The sequence below is a fragment of the Puma concolor genome, chromosome A2 (genome assembly GCF_028749965.1).
Source record: "Puma concolor isolate L17-30 chromosome A2, mPumCon1.1.hap2, whole genome shotgun sequence".
In the NCBI taxonomy this organism is placed as follows: Eukaryota; Metazoa; Chordata; class Mammalia; order Carnivora; family Felidae; genus Puma; species Puma concolor.
In genome coordinates this window covers 21,077,199-21,103,249 of record NC_141668.1, presented here as the reverse complement: position 1 = coordinate 21,103,249, position 26,051 = coordinate 21,077,199, and the positions used below count along the sequence as shown (strand labels likewise).

At 38.5% G+C, this 26,051-nt stretch overlaps 1 protein-coding gene across 2 annotated transcripts in view; it reads right to left on the bottom strand.

Moving 5' to 3' along the window:
• Positions 1–26,051, bottom strand: part of CHCHD3 (coiled-coil-helix-coiled-coil-helix domain containing 3) — a 283,193-nt gene that overhangs the window by 82,477 nt on the left and 174,665 nt on the right. Inside the window, exons 5-6 of one of the 2 annotated variants that reach the window (XM_086689810.1) lie at positions 17,361–17,375; positions 16,225–16,308 (exon numbers count right to left, since the gene is read on the bottom strand). In XM_086689810.1, the coding sequence (XP_086545936.1) occupies positions 16,225–16,308; positions 17,361–17,375 (99 nt within the window). The remainder of the gene's footprint in view (positions 1–16,224; positions 16,309–17,360; positions 17,376–26,051) is intronic. The other variant, XM_025929858.2, reaches the window with a different exon arrangement.

The following is a 26,051-nucleotide window of genomic DNA, read 5'->3' as shown; positions in this document are numbered from 1 at the left end:
TGTGTGTCTCCCTCTCTCTTTGTGCCTCCCCCGCTTGCATTCTGTCTTTCTCTCTCTCAAAAATAAATAAAATTTTTTTTAAAAAAAGGTATTTTCTTAAGAAAGTTAACACAACTTACTGTGATTTTTTTTTTTTTTCCTGAGCAGGCCAGCAATATGCTGAGGTGTTAGTTTTATAATTAAAAGGACTTCAGTGATTTTGCTCTTTGGTGGCACTTTTAACAGACTCTTGCATAAACCGCACAAAATGATGAGACATGCCAGAATTAAGTCTGACCTAATACACTTTTCTATAGAAATGAAATTTACTATTTGATATCAACATCCCACTGTTATTTCCCCGAAGTCATGACCACACCAGAAATGTTTTCTGCCTCTCAGGAATACAATCCAAAATAAAAGCGTCATTTAAAAGAAAAAGAAAAAAAAAAAAAAAAAAGACCCTTGTAACCAGGAATAATATTCTGATCCATGAAATCCATCATTAAAGCACAGTCTGTGTCAAGGAATCACCCTACTGTGCTTTTGTTTTTGGGTTTTGTTTTACCACGTATCTCCTTGCTCTTGCCCCAACACAACCCTATGACCTGTTTTCACCCAGGCTTTCATGCTTTCTCCTTCTTTAATGGATAATACAGAAGATGAAAACATAACTCATTCTGTACTACTTGTTAAATAAAAACTCTGCAAGACTGACCCAAAAAATCACAAAGAAAAGTCAATCCTTATTCTGCACTGATATCCCAGATCAGAGACTTCCGATGGGAGATTAAAATAAAAAATATTCAAGTAAAAGACATGTAATCATAGCACATTTAATAATTCTACAGATTCTTCAGTCTCCTCCATCCCTGTGCTCCTCACACCCCAGCTACTTCCTTAAAGCTGCTTCCCCTGAACTTTGCAACCACAAGTCTCTAGAACCCAGTCTCCTTATGTGTCAGTCCCTGGGCTTGGGGAGCCACCCTCCAGAATCACAATACCTCAATGTTTCATAAACAAACCATTCCTAACCTGGAGAAGTGAGTTCAACCAGCTCCATTTTGTTGTTGTTGTTTTTAATCTCCCACCTACTGGCTGGCCTTATAGTCATAAATGAACAAAGATTCTAACCAGCCTCTCGTCAAAAAATGGAGAATGAAAGAAAAGACCTCAGCTTAAATACACTGAAGTGTCCAGATTTGATCTCTCTCCCTCTCTCTAATATACAAACACACACACACACACACACACACACACACACACACACACACACACAGAGTCATTCAAATTTGAAGGGATATACATACAAGAGAAATCTTATTTGGGGTGCCTGGGTGGCTCAGTCGGTTAAGTGTCCGACTTCGGCTCAGGTCATGATCTCACAGTTCGTGGGTTCGAGCCCTGTGTTGGGCTATGTGCTGACAGCTCAGAGCCTGGACCCTGCTTTGGATCGTGTCTCCCTCTTGCTCTGCTCCTCCCCTGCTCATGCTCTCTCTCTCTCAAAAATAAACAAACATTAAAAAAGAATTTTTTTTTTAATAAAAACAAAGAGACATCTCATTTTATCAAATAAAAAGGTATTTACAGAGCTCTGAAAACCTAAAAGATTAGGCACACCTAATTGCAGTTTTCTTCTTTTTTCCTGCATTACAAAATGGTTATACAATTGAGCTAATCGTTGTTTCTAGCAAAATTCAATATAACATTTCAACATAACGAAATAATGGATATTTTTTTCCTAGAGTTTTTGTCCCCAACAAGTTACCTCAAATTGTGCGTAATTATCATCCTCCTAGATGCTGGAGACTGAGGCTTGGCAATAGCTGCTATCCGAATTTAATATCCATATAAATTCACATAAAATATTTGGTTTCATCTCTACACCCTCAAGACGTTATGAAAACCACTTTACTGATGAGGCTCTTGGGGTGAAACAGGTTGCATGGTGTTTCTAAGGACGAAGAGTCAAAAAGTAGGTCTGACATGACTGATCTTTGATGTCATTACGTTTACTTTGTGGTCCTGTGAGGGAGAGGTCTCAAGCCTTTGAGGAATACTAGAATCATCTAAGCCCATCTCCCTAACTTGCTGAGGCCTGGGGTTATTAAACATCTCAAGTAATTATGAAATAACTGAGAGACAAGCATTTGGAAATTACTGCTTTACAACACAGTGAGTATGTGAAAATTAACAAATGGAACAAATCAGCAAGTTAGCTGTCCTTTCCTCTGTTAGAACAAATCAGGCAAGTTCTACTGGAACTTTCTTTCATTCAGTACAGCAATTAATTAAAAAAACTACCGCGTGCCTGCTTTGTGCCATGGTATCAATAAACCCAGTGAAGTTTTGTTTGAGTTTCATAAAACATAAGGAATGGTATCCAAGTATCCAATATATTTCAGTCACCTTTGCAGTACTTAGGATGACCACCCTAACACCAATCAGTTCTAAGAGCCAAAATAAATATTCATTTACTTACTTAGAACCTATTTGAAAAGATAATAATAAGGACTAAATACTGCCAGCACTCTGCCAACTATATAAAACCAATTTTTAAACCTCCAGGCTTCTGCTTCTTTGTCTCAAAAAGTATACTTCCATACTAGACAAATGCTAAAGTTCCAGGGAGCAGTAAACTTTCATGTCTATAAAATACTCCATTTCGTTCATTCAGAATCCAGGTTGCTGTATCAATAATGGTTTTAACTGTCAGTGAGCATAGGCTTCAAATACAGGCAATCTTGTTTTGTTGCCTGGCAAGGCTTGAAATCCAGGATTCCATCGTAATCACTGTTTCCATTTGGCTACTCCTAAAGTAATATTCATTCAAAAACTATCTTTTGTGTAATTACTCTTAAATAGCTAGAGTATAACTGATATTTCTGTAAATGTAGTTACTCGATATAACTTGTGCCTTTATTTAAACTAAAACACTCTTGTCTTTCTGGCACTATTCTTTTGGGCACCGAGTTCAGGGTCACATCCAAATGATACATAATTTTTTAATGTACCCAAAAGAGAAATGCCAATCTCTGTCTTTAAATGCACGCTATTTAATTTTGACAAACAGTTCTAGGAATGTCTGCCAAACTTCTACAATTTACAGCAAATATATCATGAAAGAATAGACCATTCACAATTTATTATGTATTATTTTTTTTGAACTACAGAAACACTCACTGTAGTTCTAGTTACATTTTTATGTGAATGACACTGAGATAAGCGGAAAAACAGATCTCAACACGCAGATTACCTACCGGAGGAGATAACCTGAGGATCGCAATTCTCCACCTTAAACTACCCTTCTCCTGCCTGTGTCTGCACTCTCTGTGCCACATCACATACTGTCCATCTGGGCAAGGCAGAAGCACACTGGGATTAAGCTCTAGAAACACTGATATTAACAAGAGGTAACAGGCAAGGAGGACAGACAAGAGATGAACTGTGTCGGATTCAGCCACTCTGTGTATCTCAGGTGCCTACAATGCATGGCCCCTGGACACATAGTAGGTGCTCGACATCCCCTAAAAGGGGGATGTCTAACACAGGGTAGAAGAATGTACAGAGAGACAGCAAGCTTGGAGATTTTCTAGTGAGCAACGCTGAAGCGGCAGATGGAGACCATCATGAGAGATGAAATGGAGAAATGGCTTCTGGGTAGTTGACTGAATGGTGTATTTCTGAGATTTATAATACTGAAATTACTCAGGTCAATTCTGAAGAAGAGTCTAAGGAAGCCACTGAGTTGGAAGTTCAAATAGCTCTACGAGAGGAGGACTATTTCTGGCCTTAAATTAGAGAAAGGAAATTGATAGTAAACTTCTATTTGTGTGACCATGATCCAAATCTACAGGAAGTTTATGCCCCAGGATTCTACATGTATACAATCTAACCAGCAGGCAAATAACAAAGCCGGGCTGTTGTGGAGACAGGGTTCAAGGGCTACTTCACCAGAGATGTACTAGAAAGAAATGATTCTGCAAAATGAGCTGCGGCAAAGGAAGACGGCGGGGGAAAACGTGTCCAAGTAGCAGTGCGAGCTGGAAGGGGACACCACATCCCGTTCTCTCCTTGCTGCCAGCACACTAAGACTTGCCATTACATGGCTGATCTAGCTTGGCGTGTAACTTTGATTTCTGGATGCTTCTCCCGATAGTATTTCTCAGACCACCTTCTTTCTCTCCATCCTCCAAGGAATAAGGCCCAATCTGCAGACCTTTTGCCATCTCTCCTATCAATTTAGTCTGTGTACTTCGTCAGATGAATTGTATCCAGCATCTGATCAGGCCCTACAAAAGAAACTGGCGCAATCTGTCTTTACTGTGGAACATGATCCACTATTAAGTAAGCCTACTGGTGCAGAGTTTATAAAAGAAGCCAAGAACAAAAGATGCCAGGGGAGACTCAGCTGAGAACCTGCTCCTTAACTCTAATGGCTCTAAAAGTGTCATGCCCACTTCCACCAAAAATCTTCTCAAAACAAGCGGCAGGGGACTGGAACTGCATAACGAATATAAGGCCAGAAAGCACAGGTCACACAAGAGAAAAGACTATTAATGAGGATATGAGAAGGGCCTGGCTACAACAGCTGGGAAACTCAAGGCAAGTTACTTGAGGTTTCTGAGCCTCAACAACAAAATCAACAACAGACCGGGTGGTGAAGACAGAAAATACCTTCCCCGAAGGGTCTGTGCTGGCATTAAAAGGATGGTGTTAAGTCCTTTCATACACCGACTGGCTAATAATAACTCCTCAGTAGATGGCAGCTGTTTCAATGACGCTGCTGATGATACCAACATGGATACCGTATTTCTTGGCCAACACTGTCCACAGTGCAATAGGCCAAAGAGCATTTTCACCCAAAGCCAAGTCTGGGGATAATACATGAAGCTGGGCATTCTATTTAAGACGGGGCTTGTAGATAAAATTGTTTACCTCCTCTTCAAAACTATGTAAAAAGTAATGGCTAAGAACACTGTTTAGGCAATATGATTTACTTCAAAACTTTGCTCAAAAAGTAGTATCTACACCAATGTTAAATTTATGTAAATAAGATGTGCAGTTGTATTAATATCAGTAACTAGTGTGACTGGACCAGAAGGACCCTCACCCAAATCTCTAAGAAAACATGCAGGATAAGGTGTAACCTGAGGTAAGGTGGACACTAAGTAAGTTGGAAGATGAATATCTTAACTACATGATCGTTTTTTATATTAAAGGCTTTTACCTCCTGAAAACTCATTCATTCATTTATTCAACAAAGATTTACAAAGCACCTACTATGTGTTAGGCACTGTTCCAGGGACTGGGGATACAACAGTGAACAGACAAGGTTCCTGCTCTTACACATCTTAAGTGAGACTTACAAATAACAAGGGCACAGTACCGTGGCCACATTATTCTCCCCGGACCTCGTGTTTTCAACTGTCTCTGAAGGCAACTGAAATTAAGAGCACATGACTACTGACCTTTATTCCGCTTAGCTCACTGGATACAAAGACCACATTTTCCCACCTAGGCAAGCAAAACCTAGAGCTTCCTCATCTAATACTAGCCAGTCCTATAAACTCTTCCTGAAGGGTCACAGAAAACTCAAGGCTCTGAAGGAAAGGAAGGTGTTAATACATCTTGTCCTTAGTCTTCTAGCTCTAGAACTGTGTAAACACTTTTGGGAAGATTTTTAAAGGCCTGCAATGGTAATTAAATATTTATCTAATTTGATTACCATCCTACTTCATTTTATGAAAGAGAAGAAAATTCCTATTTGGACCTTGATTCTTGGTGGCATCAGCACCCCCTGCCTGATTCGTCACTCAAGGATGTACATACAAGTCCTGGGTTAATAGGCATAATTCTGGGTCCAGAGATGGAAGCGCTCTAGTGAAACCCTACTACCCCTCACTCCCAAGTCTGCAGAACTGGAATAACGCAAGCCTGAATAAAGAATGTGAATATAAACACAACACTGAGAATTATAGGCATAGTTTGCTAAAGATTCTTAGAAAGACTAATGATTATAAAGAGAACTAAAAGTGTGAACAACTCTTACTCCAGAGGACCTTAAGAATCCTCCAGCCTCTTTCTCGTCTGTCTCCTCTTTTGCAACAATGCAATGGCAGACCGTTCTAGGATGGCTGCAGGCCCTCAGAAGTCTTCAAATTAGAAACTCTACTAATGAAACTATGGCTCTTGACTTTGGGGTCCTACGATGGAAATCAGGAAGGACTCAAAACTGTAGGAAATGGCACTGTGCAGGGCACAGCAGATCTCAGATGGTGTGCTGGGATAAGCTAGTGTTTCCTGAAAAAAAAGATTCCCTGGCTTGAGTGTAATGCTGAAACATGGCATGCAGCATCCTCATCTTGGAAGCTCTGGATGTATATAAACTCTGACAAGGCCTACAGTAAAGAAATCTGTTCAGCTAGTTAAACTTAACATTCTTCAAAATTATTTGGCCGTGGAACCCAGCCCACTTCTTGACAAACACATTAATTTTTAAGAGTTCGCTAGTGCCTACTATGTGCCATGGTGATCAAAGGGGAAATACTTCTGGTCTTCGTGTAACTTACATATTTAATATTTATTTTCAAAGACAGCTATTGAAGGTAACCAGTTCACTGGGTCTTTATCTGAGCCTTTAACCTGATAGATCACTCCAACTCACTAAATTCCCCTCTAAATCCCATGATCTTTAGCTCTCTGAGACAAAAGTGGCAGCTACTCCTCACAAAACATCTCTGCTCTGGAAAATAATAGTCTGGCATAGTCTCCCTGGATCCGCTGTGGCAATTAAAAACTCTGTACCAGATGCCAAAGGGTGTTTGTGCCATTTGTATTCGTCACTATACCTACATACACTGCCTGGCTCACCGGCGGGGTTTAACAAAGGTGTTTTTGAATCAACGGTAAATGACAAGGACTCCTTCTAGCCCCTGAAAGTTCAGACTAAGAATGACCCAGATCAAAATCCTATCTTAGTCTCTGTGGCCAAATTGGATTTAGGTTCCCTTTATTGAATGCTGCCCTTACTGTGCCAACCTGCTTTATATGCCAAGTTCAGATGTGGGCACTTCTTTATTGATGATGTTATGAGCTAATATTATTTGCAAATGTTTTAATGACCAAATAGATCTTTCTAACTGGAGCTAATGTGTTGAAATGTAATCCCTCATAGAGGCACAGCTGTCTCATGGTCTGAACATAAAACTGGGATTCAAGAGCATTTTCTAACACCAGCCCTGCAATTTTCTTTAAAAAAAAAAAATTAACGTTCGTGTATTTCAATTCCTCAGTCAGTGAAACAGGAAAATAAACATTGGCTGGTATAACTATGTATAACTAAATGGAGTATGTTTGAAATTTATAAACAAACAAGATACCAAGGAACAAAACAATCACTAATTATGAAATTGGATGCAAAGAAGATTCAGAGGTCCAGCCCATTTTCAATCACATACACCGGAAACACAAGATGACTTCCTGGCTGCAGGGTTCTCACCAACAGCAAGAAAAGATCCCAAAGAAAGGAAAAGGGGTATTCATTGTTTGACAAATAAAACAGCCTGGCTGAGCCTCCTCACACAAAACAGAAATCTTTAAAAGTGAAATTAATTTTCCCTGGATTTCCTAACACTTTACTTCTTACCTTGTCTTTACACGTTCAAGTGGCATATCGTTTCAAAAAAACTGTTATGGTAAACAGAATTTAATTATTTTACGGTATGGTCTTTTACAAGGTAAAGGAAATGTGGGGAGTTGAGAAAGTAGGCATCCCATATGGTTGGCATCGTAGCACTTATGATCATTACAAGCACTCGCAAAAAGGCAATACTGGGCTTTAAAGCTGAACTCTGTATTATCTCCTTCTCAGAGCCCTGGGGCTATCACTGCAAAGCACAGTGGTCCATTCTAAGCCCTGTACAGAGAAAAGGAAGAGATCATTAAATTATAATTTCCATGCACAATTGGTACAAGTATTTCCTACCAACAGGATTAATATGAAAGCAAGATCCCAGAATAAAGCTGCTCAGCAGAGAGGATGGCAGTTTAGTGTCTTGTAAATTTGATTTCACTGAAAGCCCTGACACATCATAATGGTGAAATCCTATTTACTGTAGCAAGCAGGATGGATAATGCTATTTAATACCTGGTGTACTGTGTGCCATCAGCTCATAGCTTTGTACTCCATGCTCTCATCTTACCTTCAGGTTAATACTTCTTGACAGCCTACATGGTAAATAGAGCCCCAAATTAAGTGCTGATCCTGTGATTTGCAAATCTTTCCTCTAAAGTCAGGCACAGAAAAACTGGCTCCAGTTAAAAGGATAATATTCACGGGATGCACTTTTAACAGGCTCACCCCAGAAAAGAATGTAAGTCGCATAACCGTAAAGCCAGATTTAAAAAGCATTTCAAGGTTATCCAAATCACATTTCCCATTAGGAAATTCAGAGAGGTTAACAGAAAAGCCAAAGTGTTTGAAGGACTTGTTGAATAATGAATTAAGGATAAGACCCCCATACCCACTATCTTGCGTGGATCACTCCCTTCCCCCCAAGGAGAACAAAACAGAAGGAAAAAAAACAAAAACAAAAACCTCCATTCCTGCTTGCTGCTTTTGGAGTATTTGCAACAACAAGCTTCCTTTAGGGAGGTAGTTTAGAGTATAAAAGGGTTTGGTCTTTGAACCCACGTTATAAAGAACTATGTCAATTATATTAGCAAAAGTTGTAATGATACTGACCCTTATTAATTTCTCTACCTAATAATTAAAACCTAAGTATATTTAGTTGAACTATCATTACTTGCTAATGAGAAAAAAAAGAGGAACTCAAGGTAAACCACTACTAAAACCTCTGTCGTGTGTGATGGCATTACAATTAAAAGAGTCACTCACTGGCTTCCACTGTGTCCAACTCGTGGACCAGAGAACTCTGTTTCTGCAACGCTGGGTAACTTCAGACGACAGGGAATCTGTCCTGATTTCAAGATGAATGAGGAAGGCAGTACAACAATTCAGGGTGCCAAGGGAATAATAGATCTCTAGGTTGACAAACGCAAACTAGTTAGTTATGTACCACAAAGTTGTACTTGCTTTTAACTATTGTGTTAAATTTGCTATGTCACACCGTATGGCCAAAGCAGCCCACACAATAAAATTTAGTATATGTGAATGAGCTACCCATATGACCTAGAATGGGTAATGATGACTGTTTAGAGAGCATTTGAGGGTGAAACTACCAAAGAATTTTTTTATCCCATAAATTGACTTTATTAAATTATCTTCCTACCCAAAAAGCATGTTTATGTTTTAGTATTTCAGATGGTGCTGATCTCTGATTCTATCCTATATTAATCCCTTCAAAAGGCTGACCAAGTTTCACTCAATGAAGTATTTTTATAATGACAGACTTCATCTGGTAATAAAAATACATAATAATTTCTTCCCATAAGGAGCACACTGGGCTGACAATAATCCGCTCTGTTGTCGTTTCTCTTTAATGTCATTGTTGGCATTATTCTCCCCCAAGCTTTGCACAAAGGAAAAGAGAAACCAAGGTACTAATTGACAAAGAAGTCAAGCAATCAAAAAATCCAATTAATCATACAGATGAGCCCAACTATTTATGATGCAATGGAAGATATGCCACCCACTATAAGTAAAAGGCTTTTAAAAATTGCTCATTTGATGTAAGTAAGCACGACCTTAGAATTTAATTAGTAACTCTCTCCACAGGTGACAAACTAGCAAAGTACTTTTCTTCTTAATGACAATTTATTTTTCACCATTCTCTTTGCATTGCTCTTTTTTGCCCAGCTTGTACAATTCCCTCTCCTTAATTGTATGGGATTGACTGCAGTGTGTATGCAAATAGCTGCTGAAATCCGGAGGAGCCTATAAACTGAGAGCAATACAGATCCCCCTACCCTGTTGCTCTGAACATTATAACTGTAGCTAACTAAGCCCCCTGATCTCCCTCAGCTCCTCAGCTCACCAGGGCTTTTATAGCTCTCTTCACACTGTGCCAAACCCTGCCATTCTTACGAGTGCCAGGAGCAAAGTGGATTCAGTAGAGCAAATCAATTCAAGTTCATAATTGAGAAGTTAGACACGCAAGACACACTAATCATCAAAGAACTCACATCTCCAAGATGTCCTGGGCAGAAGGGGGTCCTTCATGCTGGAAGATCTCTGGGGGAATCTGGACTCTGCCCTCTCATACTATGGCCTGGCCTTGCTTCTCGCTTCCCTCCCCACATAGGGGTAACAGACTACTGGAAAATACACATTTCCCTGAAGAACATGAAGACAAGTGATCCAGATTCTAATGAAATGGCCATCAAAGCGGCTTATCAACAGTAACAGAGTCTGTTTTCTTTCTAGAGATGGAATGAGATGACTCTCCTATAGCAACACAACGAACATACAGATGAATGGTTCAAAAACATTTTTAAACTGTTTGAATAACTATGAACTCCTTACTTTGAAGTAGAAGGAGCACAACTAGATATTAAAATAACTCTTAGAGGTATCACGCTGTAATTGGTAGGTAATAGTACTGACTTTATGTATTTCCTTTTGGCCAAATGTCCCCGGGAAGTACCAAATCCTGGGGGGAAGATTCTGCATTTTGAATGCTTAACACCTTTGCAGTTGCATAAGGCAGCATTAATCACATTTTAACATCAGGACCAAAAAGCACTGTATTAGAAGCCAAAAAGAATGAATTTACCACCCCAAGAACAACCAACCAGCAGGATTTAACTCATGAGTGTAGAACTAACAAATATTAAAGCTAATACTGGCTAATAGCTAAAAGGTAAGGTGCTGGACCTGCCCCAGATTGAGAAGCTTTGGCTGTATGTTCTTCAGCAAATTACTTGAAGCCTTAGGGCCTTCATCTAAACAACAGGATTGATAGCCTCATAGTGCTGTGTGTGTGAATAAAATGACATAGTCCATGCAATGGGTCTGGCACACGTAAATACTCGAAAAACATTATTCTGAGTTACTATAATGATGATGATGCTACAAATAGTATTAAGGTAGTCAAACTTAAATATGATTCTCAGAGGACAGATATATACTATTAATTTAAATGACTAATGAAGAAGATTACCACTTACTTGGTGGATAGTTAAAAAGTATACATTAATTGCTTAGACATAATTTTATGGTATAAGCTTAGTAAATCTAGGATTCATTCACTCAACTCCTACGTGAGTTGTGGAACACATAGGGACAAGAAAATTACCTCTGCTCTGAAGGAATTTACAAGATAAAAACAGATAACTTACCACAGTTATCATGAATATGGCACCTTGAAGAGAGGTATATAAAACACTATGGAGAATTCCCTTACCAATTTGTTGAAAGCTTCCTAAAAACACTTCAGAACCTTTGCTTTGAAAGCTGCCCTAGGTTTCCTCTCATCAAATCACCAATCAGGAATCAATATTCTCCAAGTCTCTGGCATCAACAACCAGAGTTAGTGTTCAAGTCTCTTTCAATGACGTGACATACCTAAATGTGACCCCTTTCATGTTCTTTACACATAGAAGTTCAATTCACAACTATGTTCAATGTTGTCTGACAAAGCCAGCAAACTTTCCAATGAAATAAGGACTTGAAAGATTTTTCAAGAGGCTTTGACTTTCTTTCTCAATAAAGAGTTGCTGGTTTTGGAATCCTGGTTCTAAGAAGGGTGAACTGGTGTCCAGTTAAATTATACTTATTCTGAAGCTCCTGGGTGGCTCAGATGGTTAAGCGTCTGACTTGAATGCAGCTCAGGTCATGGTCTCACAGTTCCTGGGATTGAGCCTGGCATCTGACTCTGCACTGACAGTGCAGGGCCTGCTTGAGATTCTCTCTCTCTCTCCCTGTCTCTCTCCCTCTCTCTCTCTGCCCCCTGCTCAAAAAGTAAACATTTTTTAAAAATTCTTATTTTATTTTTTTACTTATTCCTCCCCTTGAGTTAGTGGTAGGAGAAAGTTATCTCAGACGCCTAGTGAACTAACCACTATGGACATGCGCGAGGAAAAAGCTCCATTCACACCTGGGAATTATCTAATTGACAGAATTTATTGAAATAGATCAAAGAGGCAAGCTGTATTATAGAAGTAAATGTGCTCCACATGCTCAGGGGGCTTGGGTTCATATTCTCAAAAGAAATTTGTATCAAGTCCATGAAAATGAACAGTTCAAGTAATAAGATGCTGAGTCATCAAAAAGTGATAATGTAGACAGTTATGGTGTTCACCTAGTTGACGGGTAGGTGGTAAAGTGATGTTAGGGGATCATTTTTGGAATGATTCTATGAAAGACTGGTCAATGTTCCCTCTTCAGTAATGATACACCACCTAGTATCTAGTCTATGGTTTCATCATCTCATTTGGTTAGAATAAAGACATGTGCTTAAACCACTTTAAACCACAGGCAGTCTGGATTTCATACAGTAAGTTAGATGATTCTGCAAGTGATCATAATATCATAATCATTTTTCTGACATTATGCATTATTGGATTCAGCACTTTTATATCTTCTAACCCGAAGTGTATGTAGACCTTCTAATAGAAATGGTTAGACATTGCACTTTTCACTGTCATCCCAATACAAGGGGAACTCTTTTTACAGTCTTCTGCACTAAACCTAGAAAATGCTTCATCACTGGAGACCTAAATGTCTCTCAAATATTCCTGGAAGAAATCTAGTTGAATGAAATTAATGTAGGTACTTGAGGAATGGCAATAGTAAACAGGATTTTACAGAGATGGGAGAAGACAGCAGAAAGTTGAATAATACTAAAGTAATTTCATGATTTTTAGTATTTTGTACACAACGGAAAGTAAGTAGCTTTCTTTAATGGCAACAGCTTTTGCTAATCATTTTCCAGTTTTCAAAGAGCTTTTATATACATCATCTTATCTGGTTCCCTCAATAACTCACAAACGTGAGCAAGTAACGGAGTATTATCCCCACTTCATCGATGAAGAACCAGAGACCCGAAGAATTAGGTGACTTGCCAAATAACAAGATGACAGCACTGTGCCTTCTGGCTCCTGGTCTAGTCTGCAGTTATTAGGTATTAACTAATAGTAATGTGATTATTCCACCCCAGGATTTTTCTAAGCTCACCCATACTTCCCAGTTTTCAGGTAAAATTCCTAAATAACTACTTTCCAGCCTTATCTTCAAAAAGAAAACATACATATTTTTTTCCTATATAAGAAGATGCTGATCACCATGATTTGACCCCACCGTACCATATCCATCTGATGTACCACTGCTTGTTCTAACCTGAGGCCAAAAACAAGTTACATGCTAAGCAGATCAGTTTCACGCACGAAGAGCAAATCCTCTTGGTACTTCACACTAATCACTGAATTATCTCCAGCAAATTGGTGGACTTATGAGAAATGGGTGAATATTTTTCAGTGCCTTTTCTTGTACCCAACAGTGATCAATGACAAATTCAAAAGGTACCTAGCATAGTAAAACCTGAAGGCAAAGACAACTGTCACAGGGTGGGGAAAAAGGAGATGCTAGATAAATCACCTCAAAAACTACCACTGGTGCATTTTACCCTGCTAATAACATTGACTATCAAGTGTGGTGCTCTGGAAATATGGAAGTACAATAAGAACTACCACTGGCTGAGTAGGTATTCTATGCTGGATACTACAATAGGTGCTTTACGAGAATTAGCTCACCTAACAAATCAGTGAGATAAGTACTGTTACATCCTCATTTTACTGCTAAAGAAACTGAAATTCTAAGTAGCATGCCCCCAAAAACTCAGCAGGTAAATGTCCGCTCAGTGAATTCAATCCAAGCCATCTGACATCACAGGCTGTGCTCTGAACCAGGGTTCCGTAGACTATAACTCATGGGTCAAATCCAGCCTGCTATCTGTTTTATATAGCCCTAGGAGTGGTTTTAGGTTTTTAAATGATTGGGGGTGGGCGCAATCAAAAAAAGAGTATTTCATGACATACAAAAGTTACATGAAACTCAAACTTCAGTGTCCATAAAGTGGAATACAATCACACTTGCTCAGCGACATACTGGCTATGGCTGCTGTCACACTGCAATGAACCGAGAGTGGGGTAGTCGTGACAGAAACCATTACATGGCCAGCAAAGCCTAAAATATTTCCTACCTGGACCTTCTGAGAAAAATCTGCTGCCTCCTGCTGTAAGCCATTCCACTCTATGCTTATATCACATCTCTACTTGGATGTCTTAACAAATACCCCAAACTTTAAGTATTTAAAATCAAAGTCCTGATTTTCTCCACCATCTACATGCAGGTCCATATTTGGTTAGTCTTCCCCTATGGAAAATCCATCCCTCTAGGTATAAAAGCCATAGATCTAGAGTATCCTTGAGTTCTTTCACTCATGTTCAAAACCATCAGCAAACGTGACCAGCTTTGCCTGTGAAATATCCAACCCCATTTCATTCCCTCTACTGCTAGTGGCCTGGCCCAAGCCATCACTATCCCTTTTCTGAATTATTGCCATTACATCTTACTAGGTCTCTCTTGTATCAGTTCTTGCCCAAGACAGCAGCCAGAAGGCTCCCATACTCACAAACCCTCTAGCTTTTCAAACATGCCATGCATACCCCTACTTGGTGCTGGTTTGCTCCCCATTACTGCAGACCCACCTATGAGACAGGCCCTCCCTCTCCACGAGATCCCCACCAACACTCCTAGCCCCTGGGACTCCTTTTTTCTCTGCTTTATTGCTCATCCATATTATTGCAACCTGCCATTCAATAGATATATTGGATTCTAATTGAATTTAAGCTCCCTGAGGCAGAAGTTTAGTTCATTTTTTTTTACTAGTATATCTCTGGCACTGGACCAGGGCCTGATATTTATTAGGTGCTTAAGAAGATAGCTGCTCAGTGAATGAGGAAATGAACCCTGTGTGCAAGAAGCACTCAGATTAGTGACACACAGAGATGGGTGAACATACTTAACATGTAAATAATTGTACTGAATGGGGCTTAATAGTAGATTTCTTATTTTATCTACTTTCTTATTAAACACCTTTCTAAACAAATCAAATTTTAGAAGTCTCAATCAAAGGGAAGAGAAAGCTAGCTTTGTATGACCTATGTATGAAATTATTCTAGATAAATCTACTTTCCTGAACAAGGGCACCAATGAGGTACTCAAACTCCCATTCTTAAACCCATGATCTCATTCTGTTTTAGCCTTAATTCCCTCCTCTACATCTCTGTCAAACTCTAGGGCCATGTTGACTAGAGGTACTGCCTCAGCTACTCCACTTAACTCTTCTCCCCAAGTCCTACTATTCAACTCCTGCCCGCCACTTTTTTTTTTTTTTCCTCTAAATGTTTACCTATTTTTGAGAAAGAGCCAGAGATAGAGTGTGAGCGGGGAATGGGCAGAAAGGGAGACACAGAATCCGAAGCAGGCTCCAGGCTTTGAGCTGTCAGCATACAGCCCGATGTGGGGCCCGAACCCATGAACCGTGAGACCATGACCCAAGCCGAAGTGGAACACCCAACTGACTGAGCCACCCAGGCGCCCCATCCTGGCCACCACTCTGAAAAGAGATATTCATTTCTTAGCCACAAATGCAGGGAAACTGAGATTTCATAAAGACAATAATATCCCCTTAAAACATACCATTTCTAAGAACCTACTCAACTTTGCACAATGTTTGAGAAAGACAAGAGTAGCACTCTACTATCTGACCTGGAGGCAGTGCAGTTTCTATACATTTAAGGAAAGGGGCGCCTGGGTGGCTCAGTTGGTTAAGCAGCCGGCTTCGGCTCAGGTCATGATCTCACGGTCCGTGAGTTCGAGCCCCGCGTCGGGCTCTGTGCTGACAGCTCGGAGCCTGGAGCCTGTTTCCGATTCTGTGTCACCCTCTCTCTGACCCTCCCCCGTTCTTGATCTGTCTCTCTCTGTCTCAAAAATAAATAAATGTTAAAAAAAATTTTTTTTAAACATTTAAGGAAAAAAGATGAGGGCGTTTGCAGAGTGCTAAATGCCTCATTGAGCCAATAACATGGCCACACCCAAGGCAACCAAAGAAGAAATGATATTTCCTGTGAGAATGATCTACCTGCTTGGCGTCTTCACTTCCTGGCCACTTGTTAACTAGGAAAACAGTTATATTTGTAATTATTGATGTTTAAATAAATCATATGGGAAAGCTGCAGATGTGGTACAAGAAGAGAATCAACGACAAGAAATAGTCATACCCTCTCCTCCAGTCTAGCCAGCTGCTCTTTGTAGAATGCATCCTGCTTCTTTATCACTCGATCTTTCTCTTCCAGCTGCTTAGCCTAAAAAAAGAAATGAAGAATATACTATATCGAGAAAAAGCAGCAACAGCAAAGCAAAAGTCAAGTATAAATTACATTAGAAATAAGTACACAAAGCTGAAGATTTTTGCAATCTATTAGGTCTCTGCCACAGAACAATATTAATAAGATGATGATTGCTGTATTTAAATGTAAAGGAGTCTACATTGTATTTTTTTTTTTTACTGTGACAGCTGTGTCCTACTTTGTCCAAAAGTATCAGAATACAGCAGACAGTTTTATTTAACTTCTTTCGAAGAGTAATTTCAAAATAAATTTTTCTTAAATATTTTCTACAATAAAACTTAGATTTTATTCCGATCATAAGCTACATGGTTATTAACCTTTTTTCTTTTTTTTTTTCTGAACAACAAAAACGCCTGTATGACATTTTCTACATAAATCTTATGTTTGAGAACGTTTAAATTACACACTGAAACCTGCACATAAATACATGTATTGGTCTATCTTCTTTCTTATGAAGCAACTGTCTTTTGAGGGAGGGGCAAAAACTACTGTAAATGTTTATTTGAATAACTGAAAATTAAAAGTAATAAATAAAAAATAGTGAAGGTAATTTTAAAACTTGGTCGTCCCATTTCTAATTTACAAGATTTTTTTTCAAAATTAAAAAAATGTAATAAAATATTTTTTGATACTTGAAAAAATAAAGATAGTTACTTGTGGATGTTTTTCAAGGTTAAGAAATGCATTTTTCAAACTGTTGTTTGTATCTTGATCATTACATTTTAAGTGATCTTTATCTCTGATAACAGACCTCCCTAAATCACCCCAAATGATAAAAGTTTTTAATATTTTTGTTCAGTAGAATGCTGAAAACACACTTGACTAGGAATTTTAAGATATTAAGTAAGTATGTATCCTGGCACACCCATCCTTGTGCCGTGCAGCACATTATTTTGCAGGGCGATCAAGTGTCCCCTAGCTCAGCCTGGGTAAGGGTGACTTCCCCTAGAGGCTTAGATTCAGTGTACCCATTTTGCACATTTATAGGTCATTGCTTCACTACTTACCTTGTCTTCAATGTCCTGCAGCATGTTTAAAACAAACAAACAACAGTTTTTTTTAACAATGCAAGTAGTATTTTTTCCTAATGTCACAAAGAAATCTGATAGATAATATCTGAGATGCAAACCAAAGAAAGAAATGGGGGGAAAAAAATCAGAGGACTTGCTTAACTTGGAATGCATTTGAATGTCACTGTGCTGTTACAGTTTCAATAAAAGATTTCAATGAAAATTTCCTGCTACTTGATAGCATATGAATAAATAAAAACAAACATTAAGATTGCGCCACAACATACTAATATGAAAGTACATAATCTATGGCTCCTTGTTACAACATAGTAAAAAGCTGACTGGTCTGTCAGGAATATAAAAGAAAAGGTAAACAAGGAAAAGAATTTTTAACAAAGCTAAGTATGAAGAAAACATGCATGACTATATGACCTAAAAAGAAAAGATCTTCCTAAATTCAACACACACACACACACACACTGAATACAGGAAATGTAAAAGAATGGATTTATGAGACCCACCATTAAAAAAAAAAAAAATCACTAAACCAAATGAATAAGCAAATGACAAAAAGAAGAAAAGAAATTTCAACATGTAACTGAGAGTTAAAGATAATACAACACAGAACACATTTAAAAAGTACCTCCCCCCCTCCCCCCCCGCCAACAAATGACCTACACTGGTAATTCACACACAAAAATACAAATAATAAACACATGGGGTAAAAATCAAAGCCTAAGAGAAATCAATGAAAATTAAAATAATGAAATACCATTATTCATCTACTGAACAGACAAAAATATAAAGTACTAATAAAAATGTCAAGGATACAGGAAAATAGGCTCTTCCAGACACTACTGATCAGAATGTAATCTGGTATAACCCCTTTTTAAATCAATTTGACAAAATCTAATGTTTTTAAAATATACATATTCACTGAGATCTAAACTCTATTTTTAGGATTTAAGTAATTATGACAATATATGAAGATGTTCATGATAGGGTTGTATAGAACTACAAAAAAGCAAAAAAAAAAAAAAAAACCCCACAACATTTTAATGGTTAAATAAAAATATCCTCAAAATATACTAAGTAAAAAAAGAAACAGATAATAAACAGAAAGGACAGTATAATCTCTTTTTTGGTAGGGAAGAAAAAAACTAGGATACTCAACAAAATGTCAACAAAACTTATATGGTAGGCTTATGAGTGGTTTCTAGTTATTCTTGCTTTTTTATATTTTCCAAATTAAAAAAAAAAAAACATACTTTATAGTCAAAGGACATACGAGAGAATTGTCTGAGGTGAGAGAACTACTCTTCTTGCTTATGGTGGTGGTTACACAATTGCATGCGTTCGTCAAAACTCATAGAACTATATATCACAAAGAATGAAATTAACTACATAAATATTAGAAAGTGTACACAAATTAAGTACACTAAAACTTATGAAAATAGCTACATATAAACATATGGATGGATGGATGCATACATATGTCTTTACTATTATTAATCTGTTTATCACTTGGCTGATTTTATTCTAGATATTTAATCCCAGGAAATATTAAGAAAAGCACACAAGGATTTATACCTAAGAAAATACAGCCAACATTATTTAAAGCAACAAATAATTGGGAACGACAAGTTTGTGTAAATAAGATTTGGTCCAACACAAAGATATTGATTATAAAGATTTTGTCCAAACATGGAGAGCCACTAAAAATTGTTTTAATAGAATAGTTAATTTTCTTTAACTCAAAATTTTATGTGGGGGGAAAAAAGCAGGTGATAAAATAGCACATACGGGAAATTCCTAATTTTGGTTAAGGAAGGAACAGGGAAAGTTGAGTGCCTTGTTACACAGACTTGGAAAAAACTACCCATCTTAGTATGTTAAGATGTTAACAGTGAATATGATATGCATAGTGGGATATTTTTTCTTATTTGGACTGTCCTATACTTTCCAAAATTTCTGTTATGAACAATTATTACTTCTGTGATCAGAAAAATGCTTCTTAAACATTAATATCACATAAATGTATCCCTGACTAGGATATGGAAAAATATGATAGAGAAGCTCAAAGAGTGAGGTATTAAGTAATTATATTAACAACCAAATTGTTTTAACAACTTGAACGATTATTTATAGCATGGAAATTATTTTACCTACAAATCCTTAATGTACTAGCACTTGATTCTCTCTCCCATTCAATTTTTGACAGTACCCACCATGGTTCTTAAAACACTTGCACTAAATGTTTCTTTTGTTCACATATAGTGCACAGTGAGACTTTTTTTAAAAACACACACAAAAAAGTAATAGCTATTTCATTATGGTTATTCAGAAAACACTAAAGAATTCAATACTATAAATATATTGCTTGAACCTACTGAGGACCACATACACCAACAAATTTAATTTTGAGAAGCAACATAAATAAAGGATGTACAGCAATATCCTCATTCACTTTTCTAAGATGTAATCTTTGAAAAAATTTAAAGCAACATGTGAAAAGGTCAGATATGCACACTAAAAAGGAACTACCTCCAAAGACCCGAAAACACCAAACTATAGTCTAACATCACAAATCTTTCCCTAGACAGCCAACAGAATCAATAGTTTGCGAGCCACCGGGGAGAACAACAAAGCAAGAAACATGGCTGCAACACCTGAACAGCACATTGCTTTGAAACAGTTAATGTGATGCTGGGAGGGAAAGTCACACAATATGAATCCTGAATCTCAAACAAGCCTAGATTACATTGACTAAGCTAATAGCTGCCAAGTATGGAGAATCACACTCAACTTATAAAAAAAAAGCAGTAAACCAAGTGCAAGGAAATAAAACTTCTATGTATAACTCTCTAACAGAGAATCATTGTAAATGAACAAATAAAAACAAAGAGGATTACAACATTATTACAGAATTATTTCTTAGAAAAAAAGGAATATAAAAAATTTCCCCTCGTCTCTTGTTTGCTATTATTCCTCTCACTACAAGAAATGTACGCTGATTAGTTTTCAGATCCTGTTGGATTTGGGACAACATGATCAGAACTTGGGAAAACATGACAGAACTTAAGTGGATCATTATGGAAAACTAGAGCACCCCATATGCAAGAGAAACAAAGAAAATAAGGAAATCAAGGTTCCTTTAAGAAACCCAACACATAAATATTTCAATGTTTTAAACTCGGTGGTAGCTAGTTTCAAAATAAAGTACCCATATATTTTCTTCCTTAAGACTTGATTCTTTTCAGAAAGGATTTGAAGGTACTATGACTAAGAATATAATAAGATCAACAGAAGTAAAAACTGGGATTTTGGATACAATATATTGTGGTGGTGGGAACTTTACCTTCCCCCGTACATTCCTAGGTAACTCTTCGTACCGAAAACTTTTGGGCATAGTAGTTGAGCCTTCTTAGGCCTGGTTGCTGCTGAGGACTGAGATGTGGCACAGGGTACGTGGCATTGAGAACCCGGTGACATCACAATCACTTAGCTCAGAGGTTGTACTTCTTCTTTGGACATCAAGGACAAGGCATGTTAAGGAAAGGTTTGGGACTACAGGAAAGCTCGTATATTTTGAATGACAAAGTACTTGGAAACGCTAGTGTTCAATTTTAATTGCTCAAGGGAGAAAACAAAGCAGGTACCTGCTCAATTTGATACTAAGAAGCTAGAGATTACCAGGATTGAGAAAAGGCAACAACTGTAAATCAATGCACCCAGGATATCCCTATAATTATATTTCCTATCATTCTAAATCTTGTAACAAATCTGAAACACACATATAATGGATGGAGAAAGATTTAGTCTTTCACAATGATATGGATCATCTGTGGCATAGATCAATCTCCATCTATGTAATAACTCACATAGGCAAATAAGAGCAGAAAAAAAGAGCTTTATTCCTCATCAAACCTACACAGAACACAAAATATATAGGAACCTAATAAAATTATATGCTGACATAAAACAAAGAGAGAACTGAAATATCCAACAGGGACGAACCTAAACCTGTAAGGTAATAATACATTTAGAAGTTATGGAACATGATCATTGAGAATATCAATTGGCCGTAACAAAATAATTAAAGTAGCCATGTGTTCAATTAGCTGAATACTAGACTTCCGTTATAAATGAGAAATTACATAGGGTTCACTGAGCTTTTATCAAGTGGCATTAATAAACAAAGAATTACACAAAGTGATGTTTTCCGAACCACATTAGAAGATGACCTTCAAAAAGGGTAACTCATCTAGGTTAACTTGAATGATGCCCAACCTATTACCAACTTTAGCACTTTTCAATGACTACTTAAAGGCACGAGCTATGACCAAACCCCAGCTTGAAATGTTAAACTACACTCATGTCCGCTAACATAATTGAATACGGACCAGGACTTCCAACAGACTCCTTAATCCTAAATCTGGAACTCATATCCAGGCCCCAGGACTTGATCAGTCCATTTGTTTCTGTTTTGTCTTCCCCAGAAGAGTTTCAAGAACCCTGGTCTACATTTCAGCTTTTTCATGCTAAGGACATACTGGAAACAGCCTAATGAATAAGTCCTCTTCCACTTTTGGGCATATCTGCTTATTTTCTTCAAAATGCCGGCAAAGTGGCTTTTGAAATTAAAAAGTAAAGCCAACAATGAGTGAAGAGAGGACGTTATTAGGTACATAAATTTAGAATAGAAAACAACCTAGTGTTGCTTTGCTTTAAATTCTTCCAGTTCTCTCCTAGTAGTTGTGCAGAACATGGTAGTTAACAAAAGAAGCAAAATTAAGTGCTAGATGAAGTCAGAAACAATTTTACAAGCTTTCTTCTACAGCTTTAGAGAGAAAAATAATTTTTTACTTATACACTTACTTCTCCATGTTTCTAGTTTCAGAACTTACTACCACTATGACATAGTAGGTAGTCCACCTGGTGGGGAGTCAGGAAATCCATATACCCATTCCAACTCTGTTAAATCACGATGGCCACCTCAGGCCTCATCCATGTTCTAAAATCCTTCTCTAATATTACTTCCTTCATGTAGCTTTTCCCAAGTCATACCCACCTCCCCACCCCCTGCTGCCTCTGCTACTTTTGCACCTAATAAAACTTTCAGCAGGTCTCTTACGGCACCTGTTTGCCTTTTTTTTTTTTTAAGATTTTACTTTTAAGTAATCTCTACACCCAATGTGGGGCTTGAACTCACAACCCCAAGAGTCACATGTTCCACTGACTGAACTAGCCAGCTGCCCCTTATAGCCCCTGTTTTTGAGTTTGTCTTGGATCATGTATGTTTACTTAGCCACTGTCCCTCTCTCAACTGTAAACCCTCCTCCCTGTCTAGGAAGAGATTTACTCCTCTCTGGATCTCTGGCTCAACTTAGGTCTGGAGCTTCCACAAAGGAAACACTCAGGACACGGTAGCTCAAATGGAAAAAAAGCACACTGAGGTGAAGAGACTGGAGGAAGTAAGTAGACACAACTTCTGGGGAGCAATTCTGTCACAGCATCTGTGATTTACTTTAAGATGCGCAGTATGACATCATGTGTCTGTGTTCCTTAGGTTAAGCTCTGAACCAGGTGCTGCCAGTATGCTACTCAAGAACACACAACAGGAGCAGTCAGCAAGTATTCTTACTGGAAGTGTGAAATCGGAAGCTGAAAAAGTAGAGGTGGGTACTACAAGGGCTTCACTCATGCATGCCTTGATCAATAATGATGGTTTGCTAATTGGCACAATGACTGGTGCAAATGAGATTTTATTAGTGAAAATGGTTCATTAACTAGCATGATGTCAGATATAAGTTCTTTTTAGTTAGTAAAATGAACGCTCAAAAAGATACAAGGGTTAGCTAATGGAAGGACACTCCTACATCTGCGGTGTGACCAGTTATCAGACAGTGAGAGCTTATGAGAACAAAGCACACAGCTCTAACTTTAAGGATAGTGCCTTAGGCTTAATCGCTTAACAGTCTTGTATCCAGGCATTGGTTGAAGACAGAGATTCTCACCTTTGGCATTACTGACATTTTGGGCCAGACCCTTCTTTGTAGTGGAGAGCTGCCCTATGCATCGCAGAATGTGTTTAGTAGCATACCTGGCCTCTATGGTGCCAACAGTACCACTCCAACTCTGAGCTGGGACAACCGAACATGTTTGCAGACATTGCCAAAACTGCCCCAGTTGAGAACCACTGGTTTAAGAGGATTGTTGGCTGCCTAAAGTCAACCATAAGCAGCCTAGTCTGCCCCAGGCAACACTTGTCCTGAAAATAAAACAACTTAAAAGAATAGACAACTGGGACCACTGAGTTTTACTGCATGGCTTGTATCAATTATTGCTAATACATTTTTCTTCAATAAACACCTGTTTGTATTATAAAACTGAGGTGGAGACTTGCTCCCATTATAACATGGCAGGGTTGCACCACAAAGGTATAATGTATAAAAGCAACAAGAATGGCTCACATGTATGTAATGAATAATATCTCAGTGAGAAAGGAAACTGGGAATGTAATTTTTTATTTGTGAATTCTTTATTTCTGAAGTATGCAATTTATAAAATAAGTATGTAAGTTCTGTCTTTTCTATAGCTCCCTATATAAACAGAATCAACGCCCGTATAACCTAAGATTTTTGAATCCATGCAACTGATGTTCAGTTCAGGCAGAATGGATATCCAGTTGACATGAACTGGTACTAGTTGTTTAACATGTGTTCCGCTTGGGCAATGACAACACTAGACCTGATGTTAAATATTTTATAGATCATTCCTGAGAATAGGTATATAATGATTCCATTATAATTTACAACTTTCAATGTTACAAAGCAACATGACAGTTCAACATGAAAAGTACTGAAATATACCACCTGCTCAGTTCAGTTCTGTATATTCCATGCTGGTCCCAAACACCCATTTGACAAAAGAACATTCATTACGATACCCAGCACGTAAGAAACACTAACTAATGCTGAATCAAAAGTAAATGAACTGTTAGGATTTCAGAATTCTTAAATAAACACCTTTATCTTTTCTAATGACACTAACTTTAGCTACCCCATGTTTACGAAAGACACAAGTGAATGCAAACATGCATCAAGTCTAAAAGACCACCTGAATCAAATTTGGCAACGGAATAGAAAACGATGTTCCAGAAGACCAAGTTCTATGAATAAATAAGAACCTCATGTCACAGAATCATTAGTAAGCTTAGAAACTTTAAGGATCAGAATGATCATCAAAAGAGGAAAAGGCAGTTTTTGAAAGGGACCATATTCAAGAAAACTACTGGGCTCAGAACACGAAGGGGCTTTTATTATCAAATCCAGCTGCAGAATAGATGGGCATTATAAACCACTGAGTGTTACCATCGCATATAAGAGCAGCATGGTCTTAACTCCAGACCACATCTGACGGGGTCCAGAGTAGAAAGGAGCAAAGTGCAGTTCCACTACAATGTCTCGATCTCCTTATTCCACATTGTGGGGAACAGTACTTCCATTTCCAGGCACTTATGTATAATCCTGTTTTACCATGGAGATTAAAAACTCTCAGAAGCACTCTAGCATAGAGATGCTGTGTGAGCCACACTATTTGTGCCAAGACACTTGGTGGCCCTGATCTGACACCTAAGTTGGACAACAACGTGGAAGCAATTACCGCCCAACTTCTGACTTCCTTTTCTTTGTATTAACTTGCGTTTGTTCAATTTACATTTAGATTCAATGCGTACATTACTGGGACCCATTGGCCGCGGTCAACCTCTCCTCTTATAACCTATTTCACATTTGGAGCTGGAAACAAACTCCAGAGACTACCCAGCTCCTTTTATAGGAAGCAAGCCAACTCCAAGTTCCTTGTTGACGGAGGGAATTCCCAAGGTCTGGGAGCGAGTTGGCTCTGGGACCCTTGCTCTTGACAGCAGACATCACTCACTGACTGGATTTCTTTTCATTTTGGCTCGACATGAAGGGAAGACAATGTAAAAGTGACTAGTCAACGATTTGTAGTTATTTTCAACCCTACCCAACATAAAGAGATTTTTAAAATTTGCTGTGAGGCTAATGCAGAATATTCTAAACATGTTTTCAAAACCACCGATATTCCATGTCAGCTCAGGCCCACTGGGATGCAGACGCGGAGGCAGATCAGAAGTAGGAGGGATGTACTGGGGGGGAAGGATAAAGGAGAGAGGGAGCAGGAGCGGCAGAGTGAGCCTCTGACTATGCTGTAGGTCTGATACCTGTGGTGCGAGGTGAGGTTGGAAGGAGACAACCGCGTAGCCCTGAGAAAAGCTCTGAAAAGGCCAGGACAAAGAGGAGCCCCAGGGCGAAGACTGACCATTAGAGGAATCCTGTGTCAGGTAAAATGGCGCAGCTCCAGAGCCTCTACCGTGTACTATCAGCCAGGCAGGGGCATGGCCTGGGGACGAACGCCTGCAGTGGGTTCCAGACTTGCAGCAGCTTGAGGCTTACGGCCAAGTGCACCCTTGGCAGCACATTCTCTCCAAGAGTGAGAGCCGAAAGGCACACCCCCATGGCTGCCACATAACCTGATTTGCAAATGACAAAAACGAACTCTGAGCAGATCTTAAACTTCAGCTTCCAGTTCGAAATAAACCAGCCACCACAAGTGAGTTCATATCTGTTTGTACGTATCAGTTCCTTGGGAACTGCCCCAGTT